The sequence below is a fragment of the Eleutherodactylus coqui genome, chromosome 1 (genome assembly GCF_035609145.1).
Source record: "Eleutherodactylus coqui strain aEleCoq1 chromosome 1, aEleCoq1.hap1, whole genome shotgun sequence".
NCBI classification, from domain to species: domain Eukaryota; kingdom Metazoa; phylum Chordata; class Amphibia; order Anura; family Eleutherodactylidae; genus Eleutherodactylus; species Eleutherodactylus coqui.
This window is the reverse complement of record NC_089837.1, coordinates 444430887-444457493: the sequence shown is the minus strand read 5'-3', so window position 1 is coordinate 444457493 and position 26607 is coordinate 444430887. Positions and strand designations below refer to the sequence as shown.

The following is a 26607-nucleotide window of genomic DNA, read 5'->3' as shown; positions in this document are numbered from 1 at the left end:
ACACGGCACAAACCCTCTTCTTGGTCTCGTTTGTGATAGACTATGTATTTTGCTTAGTAAATCTCTGACAAGTGAGACAGTTTTCATTGCTTGTGAGATTTCCGAGCCCTAAGACATGTCCGCTCAAAGCTGCCTTTCAGTTTGAAAAACAAAATTACAGCTTTTGGCTGCTTTAACAGAATATTACAGCGGTTATAGAGAATATTACTAGAGACAAGTCTCCAGTAATGGATCAGGAACAATATCCATGTGCGGTGCTATTGCTAACTGCAGATTTTGATGCGAAATGCCGGCAGGATTTTAATTTCAATCGCACACCAAAATTCACACGATGGTGCGGCTTGTGGTGCTGAATATTGTGCAGGAGGACCTATTCTGCTGCAGTATTATAGACTATTTCAACCTTTTGTGAAAGGTTCCTTACCTGCCAAGTATATACTTGAGGTATAAAACTATTTCTATCTGGGGTTTTTTTTTTTTTTAAATCCAGTTTTTCCCTTTGGTGGACTGTAAATCCACGTGTAAATTTAACCCAAGCTGGTGGATAGAGATTAGCTACTTGCTGTGTCCTACGTGCCGCGTGTGGAGAGCAGTAGATTTTGCTCTATAACACATATGTCTATCTGTCATACAGCAGTACTGAGCTGTTCAGATGTAATATTTAGTAAATGTCTTTTATGCCGCATGAACGATCAGCGATGAAGCTCATCGTGCAGTTTAAACAGGAGCCGTTCAGTACTGAACGGCGGCTGTGTTATGTGACTGGAGGGGGGCAGGGGAGCAGTTATTGTATCTTGATGCCACCGGAAGCTAGGGATTTCTGTTACTACCGTAGAGATGGACTTAACTTAATGATCAGAAAATGACACTGCTCAGAAAAACTAATCATCACAGTAGAACCCCAAGTCATATATGTTGCCTAACTGTAGCGATTGATATCCCTAAAGGTTAAGCAGTTGTGAATCGGCTGCCCTAAGTTTCTTCACTGCCTCCTACAGGTTTGGCATGTATGTCGTAGGCCTTTCACACGGACCCCTAATTGCGCTACAATGCACCAGTTGCTTTCAATGGGGCCTCGCTGACCTGCACTCCAACGCGGTGTTTCTGACACCACTGTTGTCGAGCACTGTCTGTTCTTTTTCTGGATTTTCACGTTTAACGCACATCACCCATAACAATGATGGGGTGCATTTAAAAAGCGTTGTCAAACGCTCTACCATGCATTCAAAAAGTCACTCAAGGTCGCAGTAACATGCAGCGTTGATCTGAACGCACATGTGAGAGTGGCCTTGGGTTTCTCATCAAAGCTGGAAATGGAGGATTTCCACAGTTACCACAAAACTGAGGAGTCGGGCTCCTATAACTTGTGAGGGTGTCTGTGGGCTGTAGATAAGGAAGCCTATGCTACTTGTCTCAGATGCACACATCTCCGTTCATTCTAGCTTCTGAAGCGTTCATATGTTGTCAACCAGTAGTCTGTAAACAAATACAGCCGTATGCAAAGGGCATCTTTCATGTTCAGACAAACTTAATCATTTTTCTTCAAATTCCCTGATTTTCCCCAACATGGACAGATGTAACCTACAAAAGGGTCGGACTCTGAAGCTGCAATCGCGTGCTTTTGGAGATGCAGGGTCTCATAGTTGCTGTTCATCTCACGAAAAGTTCACTGCTGTATAATGAAGAGACAGGAACTCTGAGAAATGATTATAATTAAACAAGTAGATATCTATATACTGAGTGATTAAGGCCTCATGTCCACGGGATATTTAACATCTGCAGCGTTTCTCCTGCACGCGGATCCGCGCCTCATAGGGATGCATTGGACACCCGCTGGTAGTTAAATACCTGCGGATGTCATTTTTCTCTTCAGGCGCGGGTCCGCGTGCGGGGAAAAAACTGAGACATGCTCAATTTTTGTGCGGATCTCCCGTGGGGACGGCTCCTGCAGGCTTCTATTGAAGCCTATGGAAGCCGTCCGGATCCGTGGAACACCCGTACCTGAATTAAAACTTACCTGTCCGGACGCTGCGGATCTTCCCTCAGTTGCGTCCGGATCTTCTTTCTTCGGCCCGGCGCATGCTGAAGATGTTGCCAAGGAAGCTGTAAACTTTTTTCAGACTTGCTGGCATAGCAACCTGCGTTTAACGCTATAAAAACGCAGTACAAAGTTGTGCCACATTTTCAGCAGGGCTGAAAACGAGGCGCATTTATTTCAATAGGAGACACACAGCTGAAAACGGCCAAGAATAGAACATGCATCGCTGTCAAAACGTTGCGTTTTCAGCCATGTGTGAGCAGCCCCATTGATATGAATGGGAGTGTTGTACAGCGTTGAGCGCAGAGCTGAAAACCCATCGCTAAACGCTGTACAAAAACACCCTGTGTGAGGGAGGCCTAAGGATAGAGCGGTCTACTGCAAAAGTCAACTGGCAAACATCCTCTACAGGGGCTTTCAGGCAATCGACTCCTGCAATTCTACTAGTGATGACTTCTCCTAGGGATAGGCCCTCAATAGTTTTCAACTGGGCAGCCCCTTTGAGAAATTCTTATAGGGTGTCATTAACCCCTTCCCGCTGCAGGGCGTAAGTTTACGTCCTGGCAGCCTGGTACTTCCCGCAACAGGACGTAAACTTACGTCCTGGAGATAGCGCGGGATCATATGTGATCCCGCGCTATCCCGCAGTGGGAGCCGGCTGTCAGTCACAGCCAACGTCCCGCTGCAACAGCAGGGGGGCATCGGAGATGCGCCCCCCACTGTTAACCCCTTCCCTGCCGCGATCTAAGTAGATCGCGGCAGGGAAAGAGTTCACAGAGGGAGCGGACTCCCTCTGTGTCTCCGGCCGGAACTCGCAATGCATCGCGAGAGCCCGGCCTGTCACCATGGCAACAGGACGCCAGACACTGGCGTCCTGTATTGCCTATGCCTGAGATCGCTGTATGAGCGATAAGGCATGGCAGAGCAGTAGCTCTGCCATGCCTTATGACAGCGATCATCAGGGCAGTGGTCAAAGTCCCTCAGAGGGACACAAACAGTGTAAAAAAAAAGAAAGATTAAAAAAAGAGTAAAAAAACAATTTTTTAATGCTTTTTCTCAGATTAGCATAAAAAAAGGTAAAAAAAAAAATAAAACCCCACATATTTGGTATTGTCGCGTCCGTAACGACGCGTCCAATAAGTTGCACATGCTTTTGACTGTGCACAGGAAAAAACGCTAAAAAAAAACGCTAAAAAACTGAGGCAAAATGCTAATTTTTAGCATTTTGCCTCACTAAAAACGCAATAAAAGTGATCAAAAAAGCCGTATGTACCCCAAAATGGTACCAATAAAATCTACAGCTCGTCTCGCAAAAAATAAGCCCTCATAGAGCTCCGTACATCGACAAATAAAAGTTACAGGACTTTGAATGCAGCAATTTAGAATAGAAAAAAGATTTCCCAAAAAAAAGGGGTTTTATTGCAGAAAAGTGGGAAAACCTAAAAAAAATGTTAGAATTTTGGTATCGTTGTAACCGTACCGGTCTGCAGAAAAAATGGAAAGTCATTTATGCTGCATGATTAACGGTGTAAAAAAAAAAAAAAAAAAAATCTATGGCAGAATTGATGCGTTTTCTCTCTCTGCTATCATAAAAAACAAAAAAAAAGTTTTACAATATAGCCTATGTACCCAAAATTGGCATCGATAAAAACTACAGTTCGCCACACAAAAAACAAGCCCTCATACGGCTGCGTCGACGGAAAAATAAAGTTATGGCTTTTGATAAACGGAGAAGAAAATCCGCCAAAAATTGTTGCGTCCTTAAGCCCAAAATAGGCCATGTCATGAAGGGGTTAATGGAAACCCATCATATTGGAAATGTAGTTGGATCTACAGGCAGCTTCTTATAACGCTGGAGGAGGTCAGCAGATTGAATAAAATACACGTTATACAGAATATATTCTCCGAAAACCAGATCATTTTAATCTGGACTCTTTCTGAGTTTAGAGGTCCAGTGGGCGGTCGTACAAGTGAATAGCAGCTATTTCTGCATGCACAGTCATACATAGCCATCAATCGCTGATGGGATTGTCCACTGGACCTCTAAGCTTGGAAAGGAGATTTGTAAATAAACTACAAGTTATACGGCATCCTTTTTCATACAACTATATAACCATCTGCTCAGCTCCTCCTGCTCTATAGCATTCTGTCTGTATTTGGACAGCATGGTCAGGCTGTCAGGTTCCCTTTAATTTGTAGTCTGTCAGAAGGGTTTTAGTAGAGGGCTATAACTTTGGTGATCAAGGAATATCTGACACGATAGAGGATTGGAAGTGTGTGTTATTGATTTCAATGGGAAACCTTGCATGCACATTGCATGGTGTGCGAGAGCTATGCAAGGCAATAAAGGTCCCATTGAAAACAACAATGGGCAGTACGTTCCAAGGAACGCAAAACGTTAAACCATGCCACTATTTTTTTTTTTTTTCCCACACCCCACGATGCAGTGCGGGAGGACATCGCTCATGTATTTGACTCCATTCGAAATGGGGTCCATATTTGCTTGAGATTTTTTTTTCCCTCGGCCGTGTGAAACCTGTGTTATAGAATCCTCAAAGGTACCCATTTTAGATCATGCAGTTTTATTAAATCTGGAGTTTTTAAGAGTATCGCTATGGGCCTCCCTTCCTGAGATGAACTTCACCTGCTCAAGGTGAATATGATCCAAAAGGGGGTTGTAGCCTATCGGCTAGTGATTTGTCATACTATTCATGTCCACTGTTAAGGAATTGTCCTGTAGCTTAACCCCTTAATGACGCAGCCTCCCCCCCCCCCCCCCTCCATTTTCGTGACTTGACAAGTTCTTGGAAAACCTATGGAATAAAAAGTAATATACATGATTTACTTATAAGGACTCAATCATTTAAAGAGGTTCTCCATGCAAAACACTGTCTGAAGACCTATCCTCAGGCCATCGGTAGCAGATCGGCAGGGGTCCAATCGGGAAGATGATGCAGATGACTCCCATTCTGTCTGTTCAGCAGTAGTCCAGTTTGGTATTGCAGCTGTCTTCCATTCACTGCAATGGAAGAGAGCTGCAATACCAGACTGAGGCGCTGCTGAGCAGACAGTTTTGAGCATTGGGCCGCCTGCTGCACCCTCTCTTCAGCAGCTCAACTGGTCCCAAATCTGCTATTGGTAATCTATCCTGAGATTAGGGGATCAATAGTTTTCACTCTGAGAACCCCTTTTAACTAACTTGGCCCTAGTGTAGGAGTAGATTCTAGTTTTGAGGCGGTTTGTTCATCCTAGGTGCTCTACAAATAAGTGTTAGCTTTATGAGGGTTAAAAGTACTTAAATGGCATCTGCCAGGTTACAGCCTCTTTAAATAAGGACATCTTTTAGTTCTCAAATGACGGTCAGGAAAGTTGTTTTTTTTTTTTTTTCCCCTTAGGGCGAGCACCAAGTAAGGAAACTTACAAGGTCATTTTCTCGTTTGCTCCTCTGGGAAAGCTATTGCACACTGGTGAGGGGCAAATAACCCATACAGTTACTTTCGTCTATCTTTTTCCTTCTAGAGAACACTCTAGCATTGGCTTGTATTCCCAGTCGTATTTCCAGGCATTGTTTACAAGGCTTGTTAAAAAGTCTGACATTGACTTGCAGGAATGTTGCCTTCCAGTTGTTGGCGCTACATAGACATTGTTCCACTTTCCCAAATGACAATACATCGTTGACCCCTTCCCGCTCCAGGACGTACATTTACGTCCTGGAGCGTCGGGGTATGTATGCAGAGAGGTCGCTGGGCAACCTCTCTGCATACAGCACGGGCGTCAGCTGTTTACTACAGCTGACACCCGCGGGCAATTATCCTTTAAATGCTTCTGTCAATTCTGACAGCGGCATTTAAAGCCCCCGAACGCTGTTCGGGGATCCCATACGTCTCCCCGTGGTGAGATCGGGGGAGCCGTGCAAGTGTCATGGCTGCCGGGGGCCTTCTGAAAGGCACCAGGGCTGCTTTGAGAGACTGCCTATCAAGCTATTCCCGTGGGGTGGCTTGATAGGCTGCCTGTCAGAATGCAGTATGACGTAATGCTACAGCATTACGCCATACTGCAGGCACCATCAAAGCATGCATATTGTATTCCCCTAGGGGGACTTAAAAGTTAAGTTAAAAAAAAAAAAAAAAAAAAAGCAATAAAGTTTTTTTAATTGTAAAAAAAAAACAAGCATAAAAATAGTAAAAGTTTAAATCACCCCTCTTTTTGCCATATTTGTAATTAAAAAGTCTAAATACTAAAATAAAAATACATATCTGGTATCGCTGCGTCCGTAAAAGTCCGATCTATCAAAGTAGCACATTATTTACCCCGCACGGTGAACGTCGTCCGGAAAAAAAAAAAAAAGAATGCCAGAAATGCACTTTTTCAGTCACCCGGTCTCCCAGAAAAAATTGCAATAAAAAGCGATCAAAAAATCGTACGTATTCTGAATTAGTACTAACGGAAAATACAGGTCATTCCGCAAAAAATGAGCCATCGCTAAACTACGTCGACGGAAAAATAAATAGGTTATTGCGCACACAAGATGACCACAGAAAATAATTGAAAAAAATTAAATGTCTTTGAAAAAAAAGAGCAATATAGTAAAAAAAAAACAAACTATACACGTTTGGTATCGTAGTAATCGTACTGACCCATAGAATAAGGTTATCAGGTCGTTTTTGTTGCAGTTTGTGCGCCGTAGAAACAAGACGCACTGAAAGATGGCGGAATGTCGTTTTTTCCCCCCTTTTACTCCACTTAAAAGTTTTTCAGTACATTATATGGTACTTTAAATGGCACCATTGAAAAATACAACTCGTCCCGCAAAAAACAAGCCCTCATACAGCGACGTCGATGGATAAATAAAGGAGTTATTTTTTTATTATTTTTTTAAGGTGGGGGGAGGGGCCACGTCATGAAGGGTGTTAAAGGGGTTTGTCGGAATTATAAAGGCATGGCTGCTTTCTTCCAGGAACTGCAGTGGATGTGTCCACAGGTTGTGTGGGGTATTTGCTGGTCAGCCCTATTCACTTTACTGGAGCTGAGCTGCAATACTAAACACAATCCATGGACAAGTGCTGTTTCTGGAAGAAAGTAGTCATGTTTTCCAATCCTGGACAACCCCTTTGGTTAAGTAAAAAGTAAAATCTTGTTACTAATTATGAATCGCTTTTGACGAAAATCTCACAGATTGGCCCGGTGGTCCATGATCCAGCACAGGGCGAGTTGCATAGAGTGCAGATGTCTGGGTCTGCATCTAGCTTTTTATTTCGAGGGCTGTGTAACCATGAAAAATTCTCAGTACAAATTTGCTGCTGAAAAACAATGAAAAGTATATGGACCGTGAACTTGGATAGTCTGTTAAACTCTAGACAGCAAAACTAATTCAGTGCCGTGGCAACCCTCCAGGTTCCTTCTTCAGCCAATTAGGAGAGTAAGTGCCCAAGGGTGTGCTCCTTTACCATGACAATGCCTGGCCATACACTACTAGTCACCCTGTGACTCCCTTGGGAAGTTGGGCATAGCAAACTTGTTAAAGGGAGTCTTGAGACCTTATTGGCAAACAAATAGCGCTGGCTGCGGTACTTCTAGAGGCACCATCACACAGGCGTATCTGTGCTAGAGAATAGAATCCATTGATTTTAATGGGTTTGTTCAGATACAAGTATTTCCTTCTGCGCATTTCAGTTGCGCAAAAATAAAAGGCGACATTCTCTACTCTCCTGTGCATTTACGTGCCCAAAGTTCCCATAGTTAATGGGGATGTGCAAATGCTTTCAAATTACGCTAGGAGATGTGTGAAATGCTGGGTAATTGCACACAAGAACGCATCTGGAACTTATTAGACAAATTAGCCATTACAATCTGAGCATATTTTTTTGCCGCGTGCAAATGAACATGCCTTGCGGGCACAAAGTACAGTAAAATATGCCAATCCGTGCGCAAAAAAAAGCATTGATTCCGCAATTATGTTGGGCTCAGATGCACGTGAGTTTATATACGTTCATGTGAAGGAGGCCTACATGTCCTTTTACACGCAAAGATAATCTTTCAAGTGGCCAAAAGATTTAGCGATGTATTTGCGTAAAGTTATCATCTTCATTTGCATGTAAAAGCACCTCCAGAAGTTGTTTGCAGAGCCCAGCATATGATTAAACGCCCACCCAGCTGTGCAAACAGCTGCTGACACATTACATTGTTCCCCTTGCAGCTAGTGTAAACATCCCAGCAGGAGAACATCCTGCAGTCTATGGAAAGATGAGCAAAATGCCTTCAAATGTAATGTATCTGCTCAGTCTTTTAGTGGCTGAACGATGGATTTTGTGTGAAGTTAAATCCATCATTCAAATGAAAAGTGCACAATGCCCGCGTTTACAAGTAACGATTATCGCTCATTTTTAGCCATTTGGACGAATTTTAAACAATAATTTTGTGCAAAAGGGCCATAACACATTTAAACATACCTTCTGCAATTAGATGGTTAGATTAAATGAGGCTGCAAGTCCCCTTAGGCTGGTCCTGGGGCTGGGCAATTTGGCTGAAAGCTAAAACAAAAATTAAATTAGGGCATCACATCCACATAAATTCCTTAATATATGCTGATTATCAGAATTGAATGGGACAAGTCTGGTAATCGGTGCTTAACAAGGAACTGCTGTGCGTGCGATTCCCTTATGTAACATAATGGGATATGAACTTTAGTGTTATACACATGAAGGATGGGGGCTGCACACCCTGTAGACCTCCTGCAGATAGCCGGGTTGGATCCCGCTGCGAGAATTCTCACAGCGGGATCCGACCCGTGCCCCTGCGGCTCACGCGCTCCTGGCGTCTCACCTCTCTGCTATGTGCTGGGTGGAACTGTTGCGTCACTAGTGAAGTTTCTGTACAGAAATAGCACATGCCGCCATCTGTTTTCCGTGCGTATTTTCATGCGGACAAATCAAGGCTGTGTGCATAGGATTGCATTATCTAATGCAATCCTATGGCAGCGGGCACAAGCGGGAAATCCTGCCGCAGAATTTCCGCCTGTCTGCAGGAGGCCGTAGTCAACCAAATCCCCCCCCCCCCCTGCCTTACCATATTACATCCTTCATATACTGTCCTACCACCCCATCGCAACCTGTTCGGACATTAGTCCCACCCGTAGGGGAAAGGGCTAATCAATTTCACGGCTCTAGCGAAGGGGTTAGAATTTTGCTTTAGCAAAATGATAATTTAATCAAATTAATTTGATTACTTGGAGCTGGATCTAAAAAGCGCCTGTACAGGGGTACTAGAGGAAGTATACTAAATGCAAGATCTCACTGGAACCAGCAGGGCGGCAGCTGCTAAGCTATGCAGCTGGCCCCACTGACATGAGGACATAATAGGTTCTCTTTAAAGTCCACTTCCAGGTGCTGCTGTTCGTTTAGTGTCCATAAAGGGCTTGACAGTCCCTTTTAAAGCATCATGCCTACAGCTCCATTTTCCATCGCTGAACAGATGTCATTAGGCTGGAAACAAGACTTAAGACATTGTCAAAAATGTCAGAAAATGACTGTATGAGCATAGTAAATCGTCTTACAGCAAGGATGTCATTCGTTTTGTCTACCGGTTAGATATGTCTACTGACAGTTATGTTGAAACATAGGATTGATATGTAATTAAATCAATTGTGTAACTTTCTATTGAGCCTCCTCACACCACTCTGCTTACATAATACATTTGACTGCTCTTGTAGTAATATAGTTTTTGACAAGTGAGATAAAATTGTAATCCCTATGAGTTAATATATGCAATCATCTACTTAATTCTAAAAACATTTTTTTTCCTTAGAAAAGCAACACTCTGTGCCACCATGGCTCATTCGAAAACAAAGGGGAACGATGGGAAGATCACGTATCCACCGGGGGTCAAAGAGATCTCAGACAAAATTTCAAAAGAGGAAATGGTTAGACGACTCAAGGTAAGGTTCTGGGTTTTGTTTATTTATCTTTTTTCTTTGAAACATCTAGGCTTCTGTCTTGCACAAGGTCTTGTGAATATGAATGTTTCTATCTTTATGTATAAACACTGAACTGCTACTTTTATTAGAAATGCTCATCTAGTAAAGTAGTGGACCTTATTTGGCCTTCAGAGCCACAGCCATTTGTCGTGGCATAGATTCGACTAGGTGTAATCATTCTGCCGGAATATCTGGCCATGTAGATGGGAAGCTACTGACATGCTCTGAACAGCTAACAGCAAGGGGTCATTGATTCATGCTGCTTGAACCAAATTCTTACCTCCCATCGGCACGGTGCAATAGAAGTCTGGATTTATCTGAGCAGATGACGTTTTTCCACTGCTTAGTGATCCTATTTTGCCTACTGGAGGCCATGGCTTTTTATAGTTCTCTTAGATGGCTATTCAACTGGAACTGGTCATCTGCTGTTATAGCCCGTCCACAGCGTCATCAATATTTACATCTGAGCCCGAACCTGTTCGTACTCAAAAGGCTGTATTTATAGTGGCCATTATTAGTAAGACAGGCTTGTCCCATTCACTTCAAAGGGAAAAGCTCATATTCAGAATGGCTGCTATTAATATGGCGTTCGGAGTATGAACTCAGATGTAAACATTGAAAAGGCTTTGGCACTCCTACAAGTGCCACAGCCTCTTCAGGCAGGTGACTGCGGGGATCCCTAGACCCCCAGTGATCAAATATTGATGGCCTTATCCATCAGTTTTAAAAGGTTGGATAACCCCCTTAACGTCCCCAGGATCCCCTTTTACTGGATGTTTTCCTTGATGTCCATCCTCGCTATACTCTCCACACTGTTGGGCAACAAAACACAAGGTTGGCAGTAAAATACTGGCTCTTGCTAGTCCAACACTAATGACCAGGGCTTATTCCAAGTCCCTCAGATTGCCTAATTTTTTCCCATTATAATGTGGATTCTCACTGAAACTGATCTATGGAAAACTCGACTCATTTTTCTCTTTTTTTTTTTTTTTCTTTTTCTTTTCTTGCGCTACACTCTGGGGCAGGTGTCTGATTTTCATAAATGGAAGCTCCAATCGTGAAAGGCTGGGGTATCTAATAAAGTGGCCATTTGGTGTATTAATATGTAATCTTCATCTTAAAGTAGAACTTTAAAAGTTTGTCAATGCAGAAATTGACCTCACCTTTTTATTTGCTTTTTGTGTCTTTTGTACAATAGTCTTTTTTTTTTTTTTTTTTTTTTAGCTGTTTCTCCTTTGCTGTCATCTTGGCATTGGGGTGTTTTGACATATACTTAATGTGGTGTTCCCTGCAGCTTTACTATAGATTAACAATACAAACCCATGAAGGATAGGGCAAGCTGCTGTTTGAAGAAAAGGCACCAATTACACCACTGAATTGCCCATGTAGATCACTTCCTGCTGTGTTTTGTGGACAAAGTGGCCCTTTGTATAAAATTCTTAAATAATGGCTTTCTGTTTCATTCAGGTCATCTCTGCTGCCATATCTGAGGGCAGCATAAGATGGGAAGGGTCACAGCTTCATAGTCAAGGCTTTACCACCCCCCCCCCCTTCCCCTCCTCCAAAAGGGAGTTTGTCATCCGTTTTGCAGATGCAAAACTACTGACAGTGCTAGGTAAGGGCAGAGAAGAGGAGTCTAGTCATGTTTTTGTTGGTTTTATGGTAAGTAGTGATGAGTGATATATTCGCTAAGGGCAATTGCTCGAGTGTGCATTGCCCTTAATGAGTACCTGCCCGCTCGATACAAAAGGTTCGGGTGTCGGCGGCGGGCAGCGAGCTGCGGGGGAGAGTGGTGAGGAACGGAGGGGAGATCTCTCTCCCTCCCCCCCCCCCCCGCACCCCCTGCTGACTGCCGCTACTCACCGCTCCCCCGTACCGGCACCTGAACATTTTGTCTTGAGCGGGCAGGTACTCATTAAGGGCAATGCACACTCGAGCAATTGCCCTTAGCGAGTATACTCGCTCATCTCTAATGGTAAGTAGAGCTAAGAAATTGAAGTTTTAGTCACAGGTTTGCCAAACCCTCTTGCATAAATGTTGTCCTCTTTTTACATTGAGCTTCTCCACAGCTCTGGTTACTGCAGTAGCAGTATTGATGGATTGCTTACAACCTCCCGGTTGTGAAGGGTATTTGACAGCTGTGATTGGAATCCGTTCTGGTTGCTGTTAACTAGTTGGATGCTGTGGATAAAATTGACTGTACTTCTAAGCAACCAGCTGGAGGGGTGGTGTCAGGTGGGGTGCCCATGGATTAGCATGGTGACCTAAGCCTAGCGAAGACTCCCAGGGTTGCCATGCGTGTATGCATAAATGAGTCTGGCAGGGCTTAATCGGCAGCATTTGAAAAGTACTATATACTGATGTATTGTAGTATATAGGACAAATTCAAGTCCCCTATGGGAATTAAAAGTAAAGTAGAAAAAGGTTTAATAAAATCTTACAGTGGTTTCAATGATGCAGGAATAAATAGGTTCACATGCAAAGACTAAGCATTGACAAAGTTTATTTAACCCCCTTAGTGATGGAGCTTTTTTGCTTTTTCCTCTGCCCTTCTAAAAAATCATAACTCCTTTATTTATCGATCTAGCTGTATGAGGTGGTGATTTTTGTGGGACCCCCAAGCATCATTCGGAGGATTTAAATGCCGCTGTCAGAATTGACAGCGGCATTTAAAGGGTTAACAGCGTTGTGCAGCTTGTCAGGGGGCTGTTAGCAGGTGTCAGCTGTAAGAAATAGCTGACACCTACGATGTATGGAGGGACGTTGCAGCACAATGTCCCTGCATACATGTCCTGCAACAGCAGGACGTAAAAGCGCTGTGGGGCCGTCACTAAGGGGTTAAAGTGATTTAAAAAGTGTAAAAACCTAAAGATATAATTTTATTTTTTCAGTGCCAACCTATTCTGCAGCACTTTGATCTTATAAGTCTCTTGTGAAAATATCTTCCAAATACACACAGGATATACTAATAGTATGTAAACAAGATACGTGAAAGTAATGTGATAAAGAGCTTGCACAAATGTTGAAAGTTGGACGTAATCGTTTGATGGTCCGATTAGACTGTCGGTTGGTTGGATAGATATCAGAGTGGTGGTGAGTGTGTTCTGAACAGGGATGAGGCACAAGTGGTGACCACGAGAGTCTGTCCTGGGTCCTATTCTTTTTAATATGTTGGCAAGTGACCTAGGAGAAGGCTTAACGGTCAAGGTCTGTCGGCTTGCTGATGTGTGCAATATAGTGGATACTCCTGTTGAACATAGAACAATTTTGCTTTACTGGATAAATGGTCATAACAGTGGAAGCTATAGTTCAGTGTTTCCAAATGTAAAATAAAGCATTTGGGGAGAAGAAATCCTCAGACCGAGTATTATATCAGGTCTGATGTGTTCTCCAGGACTTAAGAACAGATTCTGATTAATGACCTCTTGAAAATGAGTCTACAGTGCGGTCAGGCACGGAACAAAGCAAGTAAGATGTTCAGAAGTAGAACCAGTAGAGGGAGGGAGATTGTGATCCAACTGTATAGCGCTCTGGCCAGACCACATCTAGAATACTTGTTCAATTCTGGAGACCTCGCCTACAGAAAGACATTAATAAAATGGTACGACTCCAAAGACAGACTGCAAAAATGGTTGAAGATCTCAGAAACAGAACCGAAACAGAAGGGCACAATCAAAACCTTTAATATAGGGTGAGAACTAAACGCTAGAACAAGGGGGCAAAATCTGAGGTAAGTCGGGGGAGAAGAGCAGAAGCAGTGTTAACTTTTAGTAGATGCTTGGAACAAACTTCCAGTATGTGGCTGTAAAATGAACAAAAAGTGAATTCAAGAATGTATCTTTGCACACGCATGTCTTACTGTATTTTCTTCCATGAGTGTATGCACATGCAAAAAAAACATAAGCATGCTCCCATGGGCAATTAACCCTTTGCGATCCAATTTTGGATTTAGGTTTTTCTAGGGGGCTTTTTCTTTTTGCCATTATACAATGGCACCGTCTGCTGGTTAGAGCCAGTACTGCGGTATGTGACATGCTGGAGAGGCCCCTGACAACAGAGCGGCCAGTAATATACAGTAAGAATACCCTGCCGGATGTCTTCCGACATCCGAGCTGTACAGCCTTCAATCAGAATGTCTTCAGACATCAGACAGTGGATTGGAAAGGGTTAAGTTAAATTAGTAATGTTTGTGCGCAGTACGCACGAAAATGGGACCCGGTGTTTTTTGTTGTTTTTTGGCATAGAAGAAATGTGAGTGCAAATTGCTCATGTTAAAATCAATAGGTTCTATTCACTGCATGTTGCACATGTAGTAGCTGGCAAATGCATTCCTGTGAATAAGCCCTAAATGACTGTTAAAATAAATTGACCCTTATTACACAAAATCTAAAAAAAATTAGATGTTCAACCACTGCATTTTTCCAGTAACAAAATCTATACCAACAATCACATTCAACCAGTTTCACAAGCAGATCAATCATGCACGGTACCGCTACATGCGTGCTAAACACGGATTTTATTAGCACTAAATCCCCACATACCAGTGTAGTAATAGGTTATCCCTCGAGCTGCTGCCCGGTCACAGGGTTGTGACATCTGCAGTCCTGCTGCAACTGCAAGACCTTTGATCTTTGCTATTATCTGTCCTTGTGTGTACAAATAAAGGAAAGATGAAAACGAGGACAGCACTCCAATTAGTATAGTAAAAAAACAAATCTTTTAATAGAAGGCCCTTTTACATGGCCGACCGTTGTTTAAATGACCATACAAGCGCTGGCGTCACTAAGGTCCTCGGCGCTGGGTTCTCGCTCGACGCTTCACATTCTGTCTGGAGTGCGGAGCGTTCAGAAGAAACAGAAAGAGACAAAACAAACATTATTGCTGGCTTCTCAACTATTATCGCTCAAATTTGTTGGTTTAAACGGATTTTGATCAATAATTTATCGTTGCATGTAAATGGGCCACCAAAGATGACTAACCTGGTGTAAACAGTCACTTCCCAGCAGGGACGGCTGTCACACCTATCATCCAGGTTTGCTTTAAGATAAAAATTTTCAGCTATTGCCAAAGGTCCCCCCATCCTTACTGTATGTCCACGAGGTGGAGAGCGTCTATGGAATTTCCGCCGGTGGAATAAACTTCTCACCCCTTTTCCCCAGACTAGCAAGTAGATAAGTTGATCAGAAGGTAAAAAGTTCCCGTGCTCTAGGGCTACAGTATAGAACAATCCAATTTATGTAGAAAAAGTACCAAAAGAATTGGGCTGTCCATGTTTTTTTTTTTTTTCTGGGTGGGGTTCAATCCATATACATATATTTTGGATATATGCTCGCACTAAACACTGTACAAAGCAGCTCTGCCCTAGTAAAAACGCTGTCTTTTTACCGTCCCCTTTGTGAGTGGCTTTTAAGTGTTAGTATCTGATTTTTTTTAACCCCTTAATGCCGCTGGACGTAAGGTCACGTCATGGCAGCGGGGTTCTTAACACAACATGACGTAAGCTTACGTCATGCGGATAGCGCGAGATCCGAAGAGATCCCACGCCATCCAGCATCACGAGTCGGCTGTCACTGATAGCCGGCTTCCCCCTGCAACAGCTGGGGTGCATAAGGGCAGAGCCCCCTGCTATTAACCCCTTACATGCCGCGATCTATGCACATCGGGGCATGTAAAGAGGGAGCACACTCCCTTTGTGATGTCATCGGACTTCCGCAATGTAATCGCAGAAGACGAACTGGTTGCCATGGCAACAGGACGCCAGCTACAGGTGTCCTGCTTTGCCATTGCCTACGATCGCTATAACAAGCGATAAGGCATTGCATGACAGAAGTCCTGCAATGCTTTATCATAGTGATCATAGGTGTGATTGTACAAGTCCCCCACAGGGACATAAAAAGTGTACAAAGAAATTACAAGTGATAAGGCATTTCAGTATATAAGTCCCGCAATGCCTTATCATAGCTGCTATGGTCCAGGTCCCCTTCAGGGGCATAAACCTTGTTTGAAAAAAAACAAACAAAAAAAAAACACACTAAAGCACTGGGGTGGGGTAGAAAGCTCTCTAGTTGCTGCAGCTGAGTCTCTGCTTCTTACCAGCAGCTCCCCCTCCTTTCTCCATAGACTTCTATGGACAGCAACTGTAATCTAGTCTGTGTACAGACTCCTTTATACTATTTTTAGCCATAAATTCCGAGTTTAGGATCAGTAGCGGGCGTTTTTGTCATTAAAGAGATAAAGTTTAGGTACTCATTAAATTCATAAAAAGGCAAACCTTGTAAATACTTATTTCAGGAACCCAGCCAGCATGATGGCTCCGCTTTCTTTGCCTGTACTTGCGAATCATACTGGAAAAGCTGAGAATTGGTATATAGTTAGCAAAAGGAAAATGTAGCATATATGCAACTTGTTTTACGCGTCCAAATAGAAGCGTGCATGTAAAGCAGATTGTACTACCCTGCTGTCCGAAAACCCCCATACCACAGAGCAGCTGGCATGTTGTGTTGGCTGCTGGATTGACGACTCTTCTTTTTATGCGCTGGGATATTGCTGTGAATCATAATTGACTTCAAAACGGCATTTTTAAAATCTACCTTTAAATCTATACTGATGGCTGCGAAAATGTTTTACTGTGCTGATGGTTGTGTGCATCAACAGCACGAAGATATGTGGGGAGGGGGAGATGTCTGCAGTTTGGGAGCTCTGACCATAGATATCCATCACTTGGTTACCAGACAAAAGAACATTTACCACACTCCTAAAGGAGATGTTTTAACTCCTTCCTGACCGCAAGCATTAGAAGGGAGGGGGGGGGGGGGTGAAGTACATTGTATAAGCGATCGATCACAAGTGAAGTCCCTTAGTAGGACTTAAAAATAATTCTTTAGGAAATATATATATTTTTTAAACCCTCCTTTTTTCCTTTTTTTTTTTTTCCTTCTCCCAGACAATTGTGGAAAAGCTGCAAAATTCCAGTGTTTACGGTACAAGCCATGTGGAGGGGGTTTAGATAGTTTTTTCATGTGGTGTGGATACTTCCGTGACAAATCCGCAGAGTTTTTAAATTATGCTATACGTTTTGATTACGCACCCTCTCTATGCTGCAGAATTCAACTCTTGCAGTACAAGGGTGAAATTCCACAGCTGTTCCACAAGTAAAAACATTTGAGCACCTCAAATTTCCCGTAGAATCGCTGCAGGTATTTTGTTGCAGAAGGCTGTGTAATTGATACTACCACGTTCATGAACATCTGCACGGTTTGGCTGCCTGCAGACGGCCGGGTCGGATCCCTCTGTGAGAATTCTTGCAGCGGGACCCAACCCGAGCCGCTGCAGGGACCAGCGTGGCACTCACCTGCTCCCACGGCTCCGGTTCTGAGGTGCCAGCTGCCACCCAGCCGGCGCGTGCGCAGAGCGGAGCCAGCGGCTGGGGTGTGACATTTCTGTGCGGGGCTCTGCAAGTCCCGCACAGAATTAGAGCATGCAACGATTTGTTTTCTGCGCGAGATTTCACGCAGACAAATCCCCGCCGTCTGCATAGGATTGCGTTTTCTAATGCAATCCTATGGCAGCTTCCACGGGTGGAAAGTCTGCTGGAAATCCCGCCGTGGAATTTCCGCCCGTCTGCAGGCGGCCTTTATCTCGCACTGTGAATGTCCTAAAAATGAATACCATTCCAGAATTAATAAGTAATGAGAAGGTTCTATCCCAATATTGTAACAAGGAAAACTATAGCCTGCAAATTTTTAAAAATCAAATTTTTTCAAACATTTTTTTATGCCATGTTTAAACGGGACAGGTTTTCTGTGTGGACCCTCCGTATGAAAACTCTGCAGCAGTTAGAGAAGCAGCAAAGTGAATGAGCTTTTTAAAATCTCATTCACACGTTGCAGGAAAAATCTGCTGTGGCAATGGATGTGTGGGGCAAAATTAAAAACCACAGCTTGTTGACCATAGCAGCAGATCCATCATAATGTCTCTATTGATGACGCCATTAAAAAGCTTTGGCTTTTGGAATGTGGGGATGAAAAAACTAAAATGGAAAGATGAAAAACTTTCTAGTATTTAAAGGGCTAAACTTCAGAACAGTTTTTTTTTGGTTGAACTTGGTCTGTGGCTTTGTAAATCAGATTGGTAATTTAAAGTAATGTTGGTGCGTTTCATATTTTCTTTAGATGGTTGTGAAAACTTTCATGGATATGGATCAAGACTCTGAAGAAGAGAAGGAGCGCTATCTAAACCTTGCTCTTCATCTTGCATCTGACTTCTTTTTAAAGCACCCAGATAAGGATGTTCGTTTACTTGTAGCCTGTTGCCTTGCAGATATTTTTAGGATTTATGCCCCAGAAGCTCCATACACTTCTCCAGATAAACTGAAGGTAAGTTTCTGTTTAGTCTGCATATGTAATTGTAGTCAATTTTAAGTGAGGGATAGGCATAAAGTTTTACACAATTATCACAATGATGATAATAAATTTCGCACTTGCCTTAAAGGGGGTTTTCTGAGTTATTTTTATATGGTTTTGGCCTCTTTGTGCCTTAAACTATATAAAATCAATATACTCGCCGTGGTGCCGGATCACCACTTTGGTGGTCTGATACCACAGCATCTGACTGGTGATGCCATTTGGCCAGCAGATGTAGAAGCCCCGAGGCAGGCTTACACGTTGTCACTGATGACATGCCTGTCGGCCGCCTAGTGTCTGCAGTGGGCAAGTACCACAACATGGAATGATTTGAGGATATCCTGTAGAGAGAACATCTGTGACAGTTTGAGGTGCTGACAGCTGTTGCATAACATGCGCACTAGTTAGGCAACTCTTGCACAGATCATCTTTTTTTCTGCGTTTAGCGCTGTTTTCGGTACAGCGCTAAATGCTGTGAATCAATACCATTAATTTCAATGGGGTTTCTCAGACAAGCGTTAACGCAGCGTTTTTCAAGCGCTGTCCTATTTTCACGTGTTCCTGCATCTTAACTCCTTCCCGCTCCTGGACGTACCTGGTACGTCATGGCAGCCTGGTACTTCCCGCAACATGACGTACCTGGTACGTCCTGGAGATAGCACGGGATCACATAAGATCCCGCGCTATCCCGCAGCGGGAGCCGGCTGTCAGTCACAGCCGGCGTCCCGCTCCAACAGCGGGGGGACATCGGAGATGCGCCCCCCGCTGTTAACCCCTTCCCTGCCGCGATCTAAGTAGATCGCGGCAGGGAAAGAGTTCACAGAGGGATCGCGATCCCTGTGTGTCTCCGGCCGGAACTCGCGATGTTATCGCGAGAGCCCGGCCTGTCACCATGGCAACAGGACGCCAGACACTGGCGTCCTGTATTGCCTGTGCCTATAATCGCTGTACAAGCGATAAGGCATGGCAGAGCAGTAGCTTTGCCATGCCTTATGACAGCGATCATAGGCACAGTGATGTAAGTCCCTCAGAGGGACTCAAATAGTATAAAGAAAAGAAAAGTGTAAAAAAAAAAAGAAAAATGTAAAAAAAAAAAAAAAGTAAAAAACCCCTTTTTTATGCTTTTTCTAATATTAGCATAAAAAAGGGAAAAAAAACTAAAACCCCACATATTGGATATTGACGCGTCCGTAACGACGTGTACAAAAAGTTGAACACGCTTTTTATTTTGTACGACAAAAAGCATTAAAAAAAACGCTAAAAAACAGAGGCAAAATGCTAATTTTTAGCATTTTGCCTCACAAAAAATGCAATAAAAGTGATCAAAAAAGCCGTACATTTCCCAAAATGGTACCAATAAAAACTACAGCTCGTCTCGTAAAAAATAAGCCCTTAAAGAGCTCCGTACATAGAAAAATAAAAAAGTTACAGGACTTTGAATGCAGCTATAGAGAAAAAAAAAGATTTCCAAAAAAAGGGGGTTTTATTGCAAAAAAGTGTAAAAACCTAAAAAAAATATAACAATTTTGGTATCGTTGTTACCGTACTGACCCGCAGAAAAAATTTAGTGTGTCATTTATGCTGCATGATTAACGCTGTAAAAAAAAAAAAAAATCTATGGCAGAATTGATGCGTTTTCTCTCCCTGTTATCATTAAAAAAAAAAAATTTTTACGATATTGTCTATATACCCAAAAGTGGCACCGATAAAAACTACAGATCGCCACGCAAAAAACAAGCCCTTATACGGCCGCATCGACGGAAAAATAAAAAAGTTATGGCTTTTGAAAAATGGAGATGGAAAAATACCAAAAAATCGCTTGGTCCTCAACGCCAAAATAGGCCGTGTCATTAAGGGGTTAAAACCCGATCCTTTGCCTATTGAAAAGAATGGGGTGTGTTTTCAGCACTACTGAAAATGCTGTAGAATGTGGTTACCGCAATTTTTGCCTTTTTTTTTAGTCCTGGCATTATCCGCTTGCTTGGCTGCGTTTATAACTGTGCTGAAAACGCAGTCAAACGCTGTCAAAAACACATGTCAACACAGCTGAAAATGCAGTGATTTTCAAGTGCGTTTTAGAGTTCCTAAGGCTGCATCCACACAGCAGATTTTCATGCAGACCCGTGTCACAATCAGCACACATAACAGATGGATTCTGAAAGAACTGAAATCTGTCTTTAAAATCGTCAGCATAAATTGCCATGTTGCAAATTTAAAATCTGCACTGAACGTTCGTTTACGCTGCAGTTTTTCCACGGAACGTGGAAGAAATTTCTTGATATCTCATTCACGCTGCTGGGACTGTAAAATGCTGTGAATTCTCCAGTCAATTCCACTGCTAAAAATCCACAGCATTTCCACTTCATGTGAACATAGCCTATGTGTGGAAACACATGGTGAGCTGCACACCCCTAAACCATGTCGTGTCAGTATGTAATATACGGCCGATACCATTTGTTTTTCATATTACTTATTTACGCCGCCTGTAGACGAGCTGGTCGGATCTGGCGGCGAGAATTCTCGCCGCGGGACCCGACCTGAGCGCCTGCAGAGACGAGCGCGTACTCACCTGCGCCCGGCGGCCCCGGCTCTTTCATGTGCCGGCTGCCGGGCAGCCGGCGCACGCGTAGACCGGAGTCGGCGGCCGGATGAGTGACGTTTCTGTGCGAGGCTCTGCGAGCCCCGCACAAAAATAGGACATGCCGCGGTTTGTTTGCTGCGCGGCCAAACCGCGGCCGTCTGCATAGGAGTGCGTATTGTAATACACTCCTATGCAGGCTTTGAGCGGCGGAAATCCCGCCACGTGATTTCCGCCCGTGTGCAGGCGGCCTTACCATCAAGTTGTCTTTAAAGGGGGTTTCCAGAGCAGCATGTGGGTTACAATAAGTCAACTCCACTTATGTCTATCGTTTTTACATATAACGTGACTTCTACTAACAAACAATTGGCACATAAAATTTGCCCAGAATACAGTATTTCAGTATGGGCTCTTTTTAAGATCTGTATTGAATGTTGAGATTATTTGTTCTTACAGTATTGCAACGTTTTTGTTTTTTTAAATTTCCATAGGATATATTTATGTTCATAACACGACAGCTTAAAGGTCTTGAGGATACAAAGAGTCCGCAGTTTAATAGATACTTCTATTTGCTAGAGGTAAGTATGATGGGTAGTGTACTGGTATTCATTGCCTACTTCTAAACCCCATACTTATTTTGCCATGTTTTCTTCCTATTGACAGAATATTGCATGGGTAAAATCTTACAATATATGCTTTGAATTGGAGGACAGCAATGAAATTTTCACTCAGCTGTACCGGACATTATTTTCAGTCATCAAGTAAGTGCACAAAAGTAGATATTGTACTCTTAATTTATCCCTAACAGATGTGAAATATCAGGTAAGTATCATAGCACGTTATACAATGGTTTTATGCAGTAATTACTTTTTGCAAAAAAAATAATGCACCAAGAAAGAGTTGTCAGAATCAAATGAAACCGAATATGGGAAACACTTTGGGTGTGTGTGGATGAGCATTAACCTGCTGGATGCCCTGCCATGAGAAGCAACATGTGGCCATAGGATTTCCTATACACATCACTGAGCTGTTGGTGTCCTTCGTATAACTACTAAGAGTGATCGATTGTCATATATTATGGCTCCCTGCATCATCACAACAGTATTTTGGGTAGTGTTTTTACACAGCAATAGTTGAGGCTCGTTTAGACACAATGATTATCGCTCAAAAGATGTCGCTCAAGCGACTTTTGAGCGATGATCGTTGTCATTTACAGCGCAAGATGATCGCTCAAGATGAGGTTTGATAAGGCTCATCATCGTCTTTCAGCACGCTGAAAGACAACGATGAACGACGGCATAACGAAAACTGCACGATGTCATTGCAGTTACACACAACGATTATTGCTCAAAACACGGCTTTTGAGCGCTAATCATTGTGTCTAAATGGGCCTTAAGTTTGAGACGCTCACTGCGAGGCCTCCATACTCTGGTACAACTACCAAACAGAACCTAGAATAGTCACTAAAGACAATGTAGGTCCAGTCCGTAGCAGTCCAGATTTCTTGTTCACTACACCATTGCAAATGAAGGCTATTGTGTTGGGGTATTAATGGCAGGGCACATAACAGATGCTGTGACACCAAATTTCAGTCTAGGTGCCTGAAGATTCTCCGGCAGAGACTGGGTTCTTTAATGAATGTGCCACCTGTGTCTGAATGGTGAATGCCAAAACTTATATCTGCTCAAGCTTGTCTGTGAATCAAGCAATTCTCAATTTTGGTGGATTGTCTGGGCTGTTCTTAGGGCTCATTCACACTAACGTAATTTCACAGCGTACTATGCGGTGAATGGGAAATAAAATGAAAATACATTGATATATTTTTTATTGACCCATTCATACTAGTGTTTTTTTATTGCATCTTATATGCACGTAAAAATGCAGCCTGTTCTATTTTACCTGCGTATTGTGTGCATACGGCCCTACTTTCTGTGGGTTGTGTATTAAACACTGTATATATGCAATACTTCGCGTATGTGCAGTGTTTTTTATATGCAGCGCCACTAAGGGACAGAGCGGGAGAATTTAACTAGGCGCACTGCGCATGACATTGTAGTGAGATACACTGTCCTATGCAGCAATAGCCAGCTCACACAGCGGGGAAATCCTGCATAATACATGGAGCATTTTACGCATACGGCCGTGTGAATGAGCCCTTATGGTTTTCACATCTACCTGAAACATAACTGCATGACGAGTTTTGCAGCAATCTGACATTTCTATCCGGGTGCATTGTTTTTGTTTTGTTTTTATTTAAATGAGTGTATGGTTGGTCAATCTCCACTGCTTTTAATCTTTACCTGGATTGCAATTTTTGCGTTAAACATATATACCCATGGGGTTGAAAAGTATTGTTCTTTGATGTAAACAGTTTAATCAATGTGTCCATTGATGTCTCATGAAATCATTTCAATAGGAAGTTTTCACTTTTGATCATTTCAGCAATGGCCACAATCAGAAAGTTCATATGCATATGGTGGATTTGATGAGCTCTATTATATGTGAAGGGGACACGGTCTCCCAGGAATTGTTGGACACAGTGCTGGTAAATCTGGTTCCTGCACACAAGGTAATCCTTGTTTTTTTTTTTTGTTTTTTTTTTTTCCCCTTGTTCTACTCTACTTATAAACTCTAATTTCTGGCATTTTCAATATCGCAAAGGGAATGCGACTACATTTATTTACTAATTAAAACCAGATGGGGAATAAAGGTTTATTTTTTTCTGATTGCAGATCTTTTATTTTTATATTTCTGTTGTCTGTAAACACTGACGGCGGGCATCTTGCCTGAGTTATGGTTAAAGGGGTTGTCTGAATTGTAACGACTCTGGACAACCCTTTCCCCGTGCATTAAAATAACAAGATCCTTACCTCTCTCTGTTTTCCTTTGTCCCGCAACAGCAAATGTATGGCCATGGATCCACATGCTGATTTAGCACTTTTCAATGGGCAAATCCGCATGCAGGATTTCTGAGGTAGATTACCTATGGAATCCACATCAAGAAGGGAAATATGATGACTTTTCTCACCACACAATTAAGTCTGTGTGCGGAAAAAATAGACTACAGTGTGAGGTCCTATTTAACCGTAATGGAATGCAAAATTGTCACAGATTCTGGGTAAAATCCATGGTGAAAATAAGCTGTGTGAACATAGTGGTCAGTGTGAGAACTGAAGGATTTTAGGATTCATGTAAACATAGTTTTGCGGCATTAAACAAAAAAAACGCCACGGTGATTTATAAAGCAGACTATGTTCCCTTTAAATATTTTGTTTGGTGCACAATGAATGACCTATCAGCTGACTTGTTTCTGTAGCCATCCCCATATTCCACGTCCTTCTGCATGTGGCCACCTGTCTCCTGTTCTGTGGATGATGATACCAGAAGTATCTAGTTGGCATGCCGCCTTTAAATGGTGCAGTATGAAGTTACTCTATAGCAGTGTTTCCCAACTCCGGTCCTCAGAGACCCGCAACAGGTCATGTTTTCAGGATTTCCTCAGTATTGCACAGGTGATGTAATTATTGTCAGTGCCTCAGACATTGCCACAGGTGTTCGCACTATAGGATATCCTGAAAACATGACCTGTTGGGGGTCCCCGAGGACTGGAGTTGAGAAACACTGCTCTATAGGTAAACGCTGGGAAAACTCTGAAGTTCGTAGGGGTGACCAGCTGGCTTCACTGCAGCTGTTTGTTTTATCATTTGTGGTCGAAAAGGAAGGAAATTCTTGACTATTCAACATCAGAAATGATGAGGTTTAGGCTGAGGGTGCCCATGTTCACCAGCTGTGTGAGCCACGTGTGCACCTGTGAGACTTGTCACATACATCTGGGTTTAGTTATATCCTGTTTGGCAGTCAGACTGCATTGCTGTTGGTGCAAGGGACTTGTAACTAATAGTATAGCACCGTTTTATGTGAACTCTTAACAAATCAAGTGAAATCACTTTTTCAGTGTATAGTGTCTTTAGATATAATGATTTCGGCAGAATTTCTAGACTGAAGAGACTACTGAATTTTAGTAAGGGTTCTTAAGCTGCACAGCAATCTAAAGGGATTGTATAAACTTCCCTTCAATTCACCGTACAGAAAATTTACTGTTTCATCGATTGGGGGTCCAACCATTGAGACTCCCCACCGATCATGAGAACGAGATTCCTGTAGCCATCATTCCTATACACTTGTGTGTGGCCTCTCTGCTTCTCTTTGGTAGTCACAGAGAAAACTTGAGTAGAGCAGTAGAGCCCTTAGTAGTCCTACAGAGATGACTCGAGCAGTGGTGATCATGCTCTTCCTCCACTCTTTAATACATAGGATACAAGGGCCCCATATTCTCCTGTTTAGTGGGTATCCCAATGGTCAGATGCCCAGCAATCAGACTCGTAATCCCTTATCCTGTGTAGTTAGATGTAGATATATTTAAGGCCAATTAATGGGGAAGAACTTTTTGGCCCCCTCTGGAATATATCTATCAGAAAAGGCAGTATTTTAGTAATTTTTTTCCCAGCAGGTTTACACTTGCTCTTCAAGATTTTTTTCACTAATTTGTTGTTTTTTTTCCTTTCCAGAATTTAAACAAACAAGCTTATGACCTGGCAAAAGCCCTCCTGAAGAGAACTGCCCAAGCTATAGAGCCGTACATTACTAATGTAAGATTGGTTTCATTTTATTTTTTTCTGTCTTGGTTCCCTCCTACCTTTTCACTTGTTTTGATGAATGAGAAGTGGTGATAGATTACCGGTGTGTGTGTGTGAAATGTTTTTGTTTTGTTTTTTTTGGTATGGGGAAAAAAACTTCTAATTTTCTAGCTCCTAAAATGGGAAGTAATTGTTATTATAGCGTACATATTAAATGTTTTAAAGTAATCTGGCCCCACCTATGAGCCCCATAAACTAAATGCATAGGATCTGACACACAAAGTCTGAGGATGTGAGTATTGTACTTGCCTTCTCTGCTGTTTCCTTCCAAAGCCACTCTGCATGCACCCGGCAGACTACATAGGCCTGCGCATAGAATGAAAAAACTAATCGCTAGGTGTGACTTAGTGCCTGTGGGATGCACCTAGTGGCGGTTATAACAGCGCACAATGGTGAAACGGCAGAGAAGGTAAGTAATCCTCACCATCCCACACTCAGCATGTCAGCTGCTATGCACGGTATGTTTAGTTTATGGGGCTCATGGGAGCTGATAAACCCGCTTTTAACCCCTTCAGTGGCAGTCCTGGAAATTTTCCGGAACTAGCTCCATTGCCCATAGTGATATAGCCCATAAGATTTCCGGGATATGTTTCGCTATGGAATCGTGCAGAACACTAGACAATAAGCTGTGGCATTGTGTTCTGCCTGCACAGTCCCACAGAGAACCAGTGCAGGACTTAAAAAAAAGGAAGCAGGAAGATATAACCGATCTACGGGCAACTTCCCGCTTTTTTTTTTTTATTTTAAAACTCCTGCACTGTTTACACATTGCCACGGAGGCCATCTGCTTGTCAGAAGCCGGCTGATGGTCCCTGTGGCAGGGAGAACTGGTGATCGGCTGTCAGATGATAGCCATGCACCATCTCTTGCAGCATAGAATGGAGAAAACCTCCAATCTCCGTTTAACCCTTTACATGCCA

General features: G+C 42.8%; 1 protein-coding gene across 1 annotated transcript in view; it reads left to right on the top strand.

Annotated features, from left to right (window-relative positions):
* PDS5B (PDS5 cohesin associated factor B) overlaps positions 1-26607 on the top strand; it is a 112896-nt gene that overhangs the window by 25313 nt on the left and 60976 nt on the right. The window contains exons 2-7 of the mRNA XM_066582929.1: positions 9842-9971; positions 18182-18385; positions 21482-21568; positions 21654-21751; positions 23433-23559; positions 25559-25639. Coding sequence (XP_066439026.1) covers positions 9864-9971; positions 18182-18385; positions 21482-21568; positions 21654-21751; positions 23433-23559; positions 25559-25639 — 705 coding nt within the window. The 5' untranslated portion in view covers positions 9842-9863. The remainder of the gene's footprint in view (positions 1-9841; positions 9972-18181; positions 18386-21481; positions 21569-21653; positions 21752-23432; positions 23560-25558; positions 25640-26607) is intronic.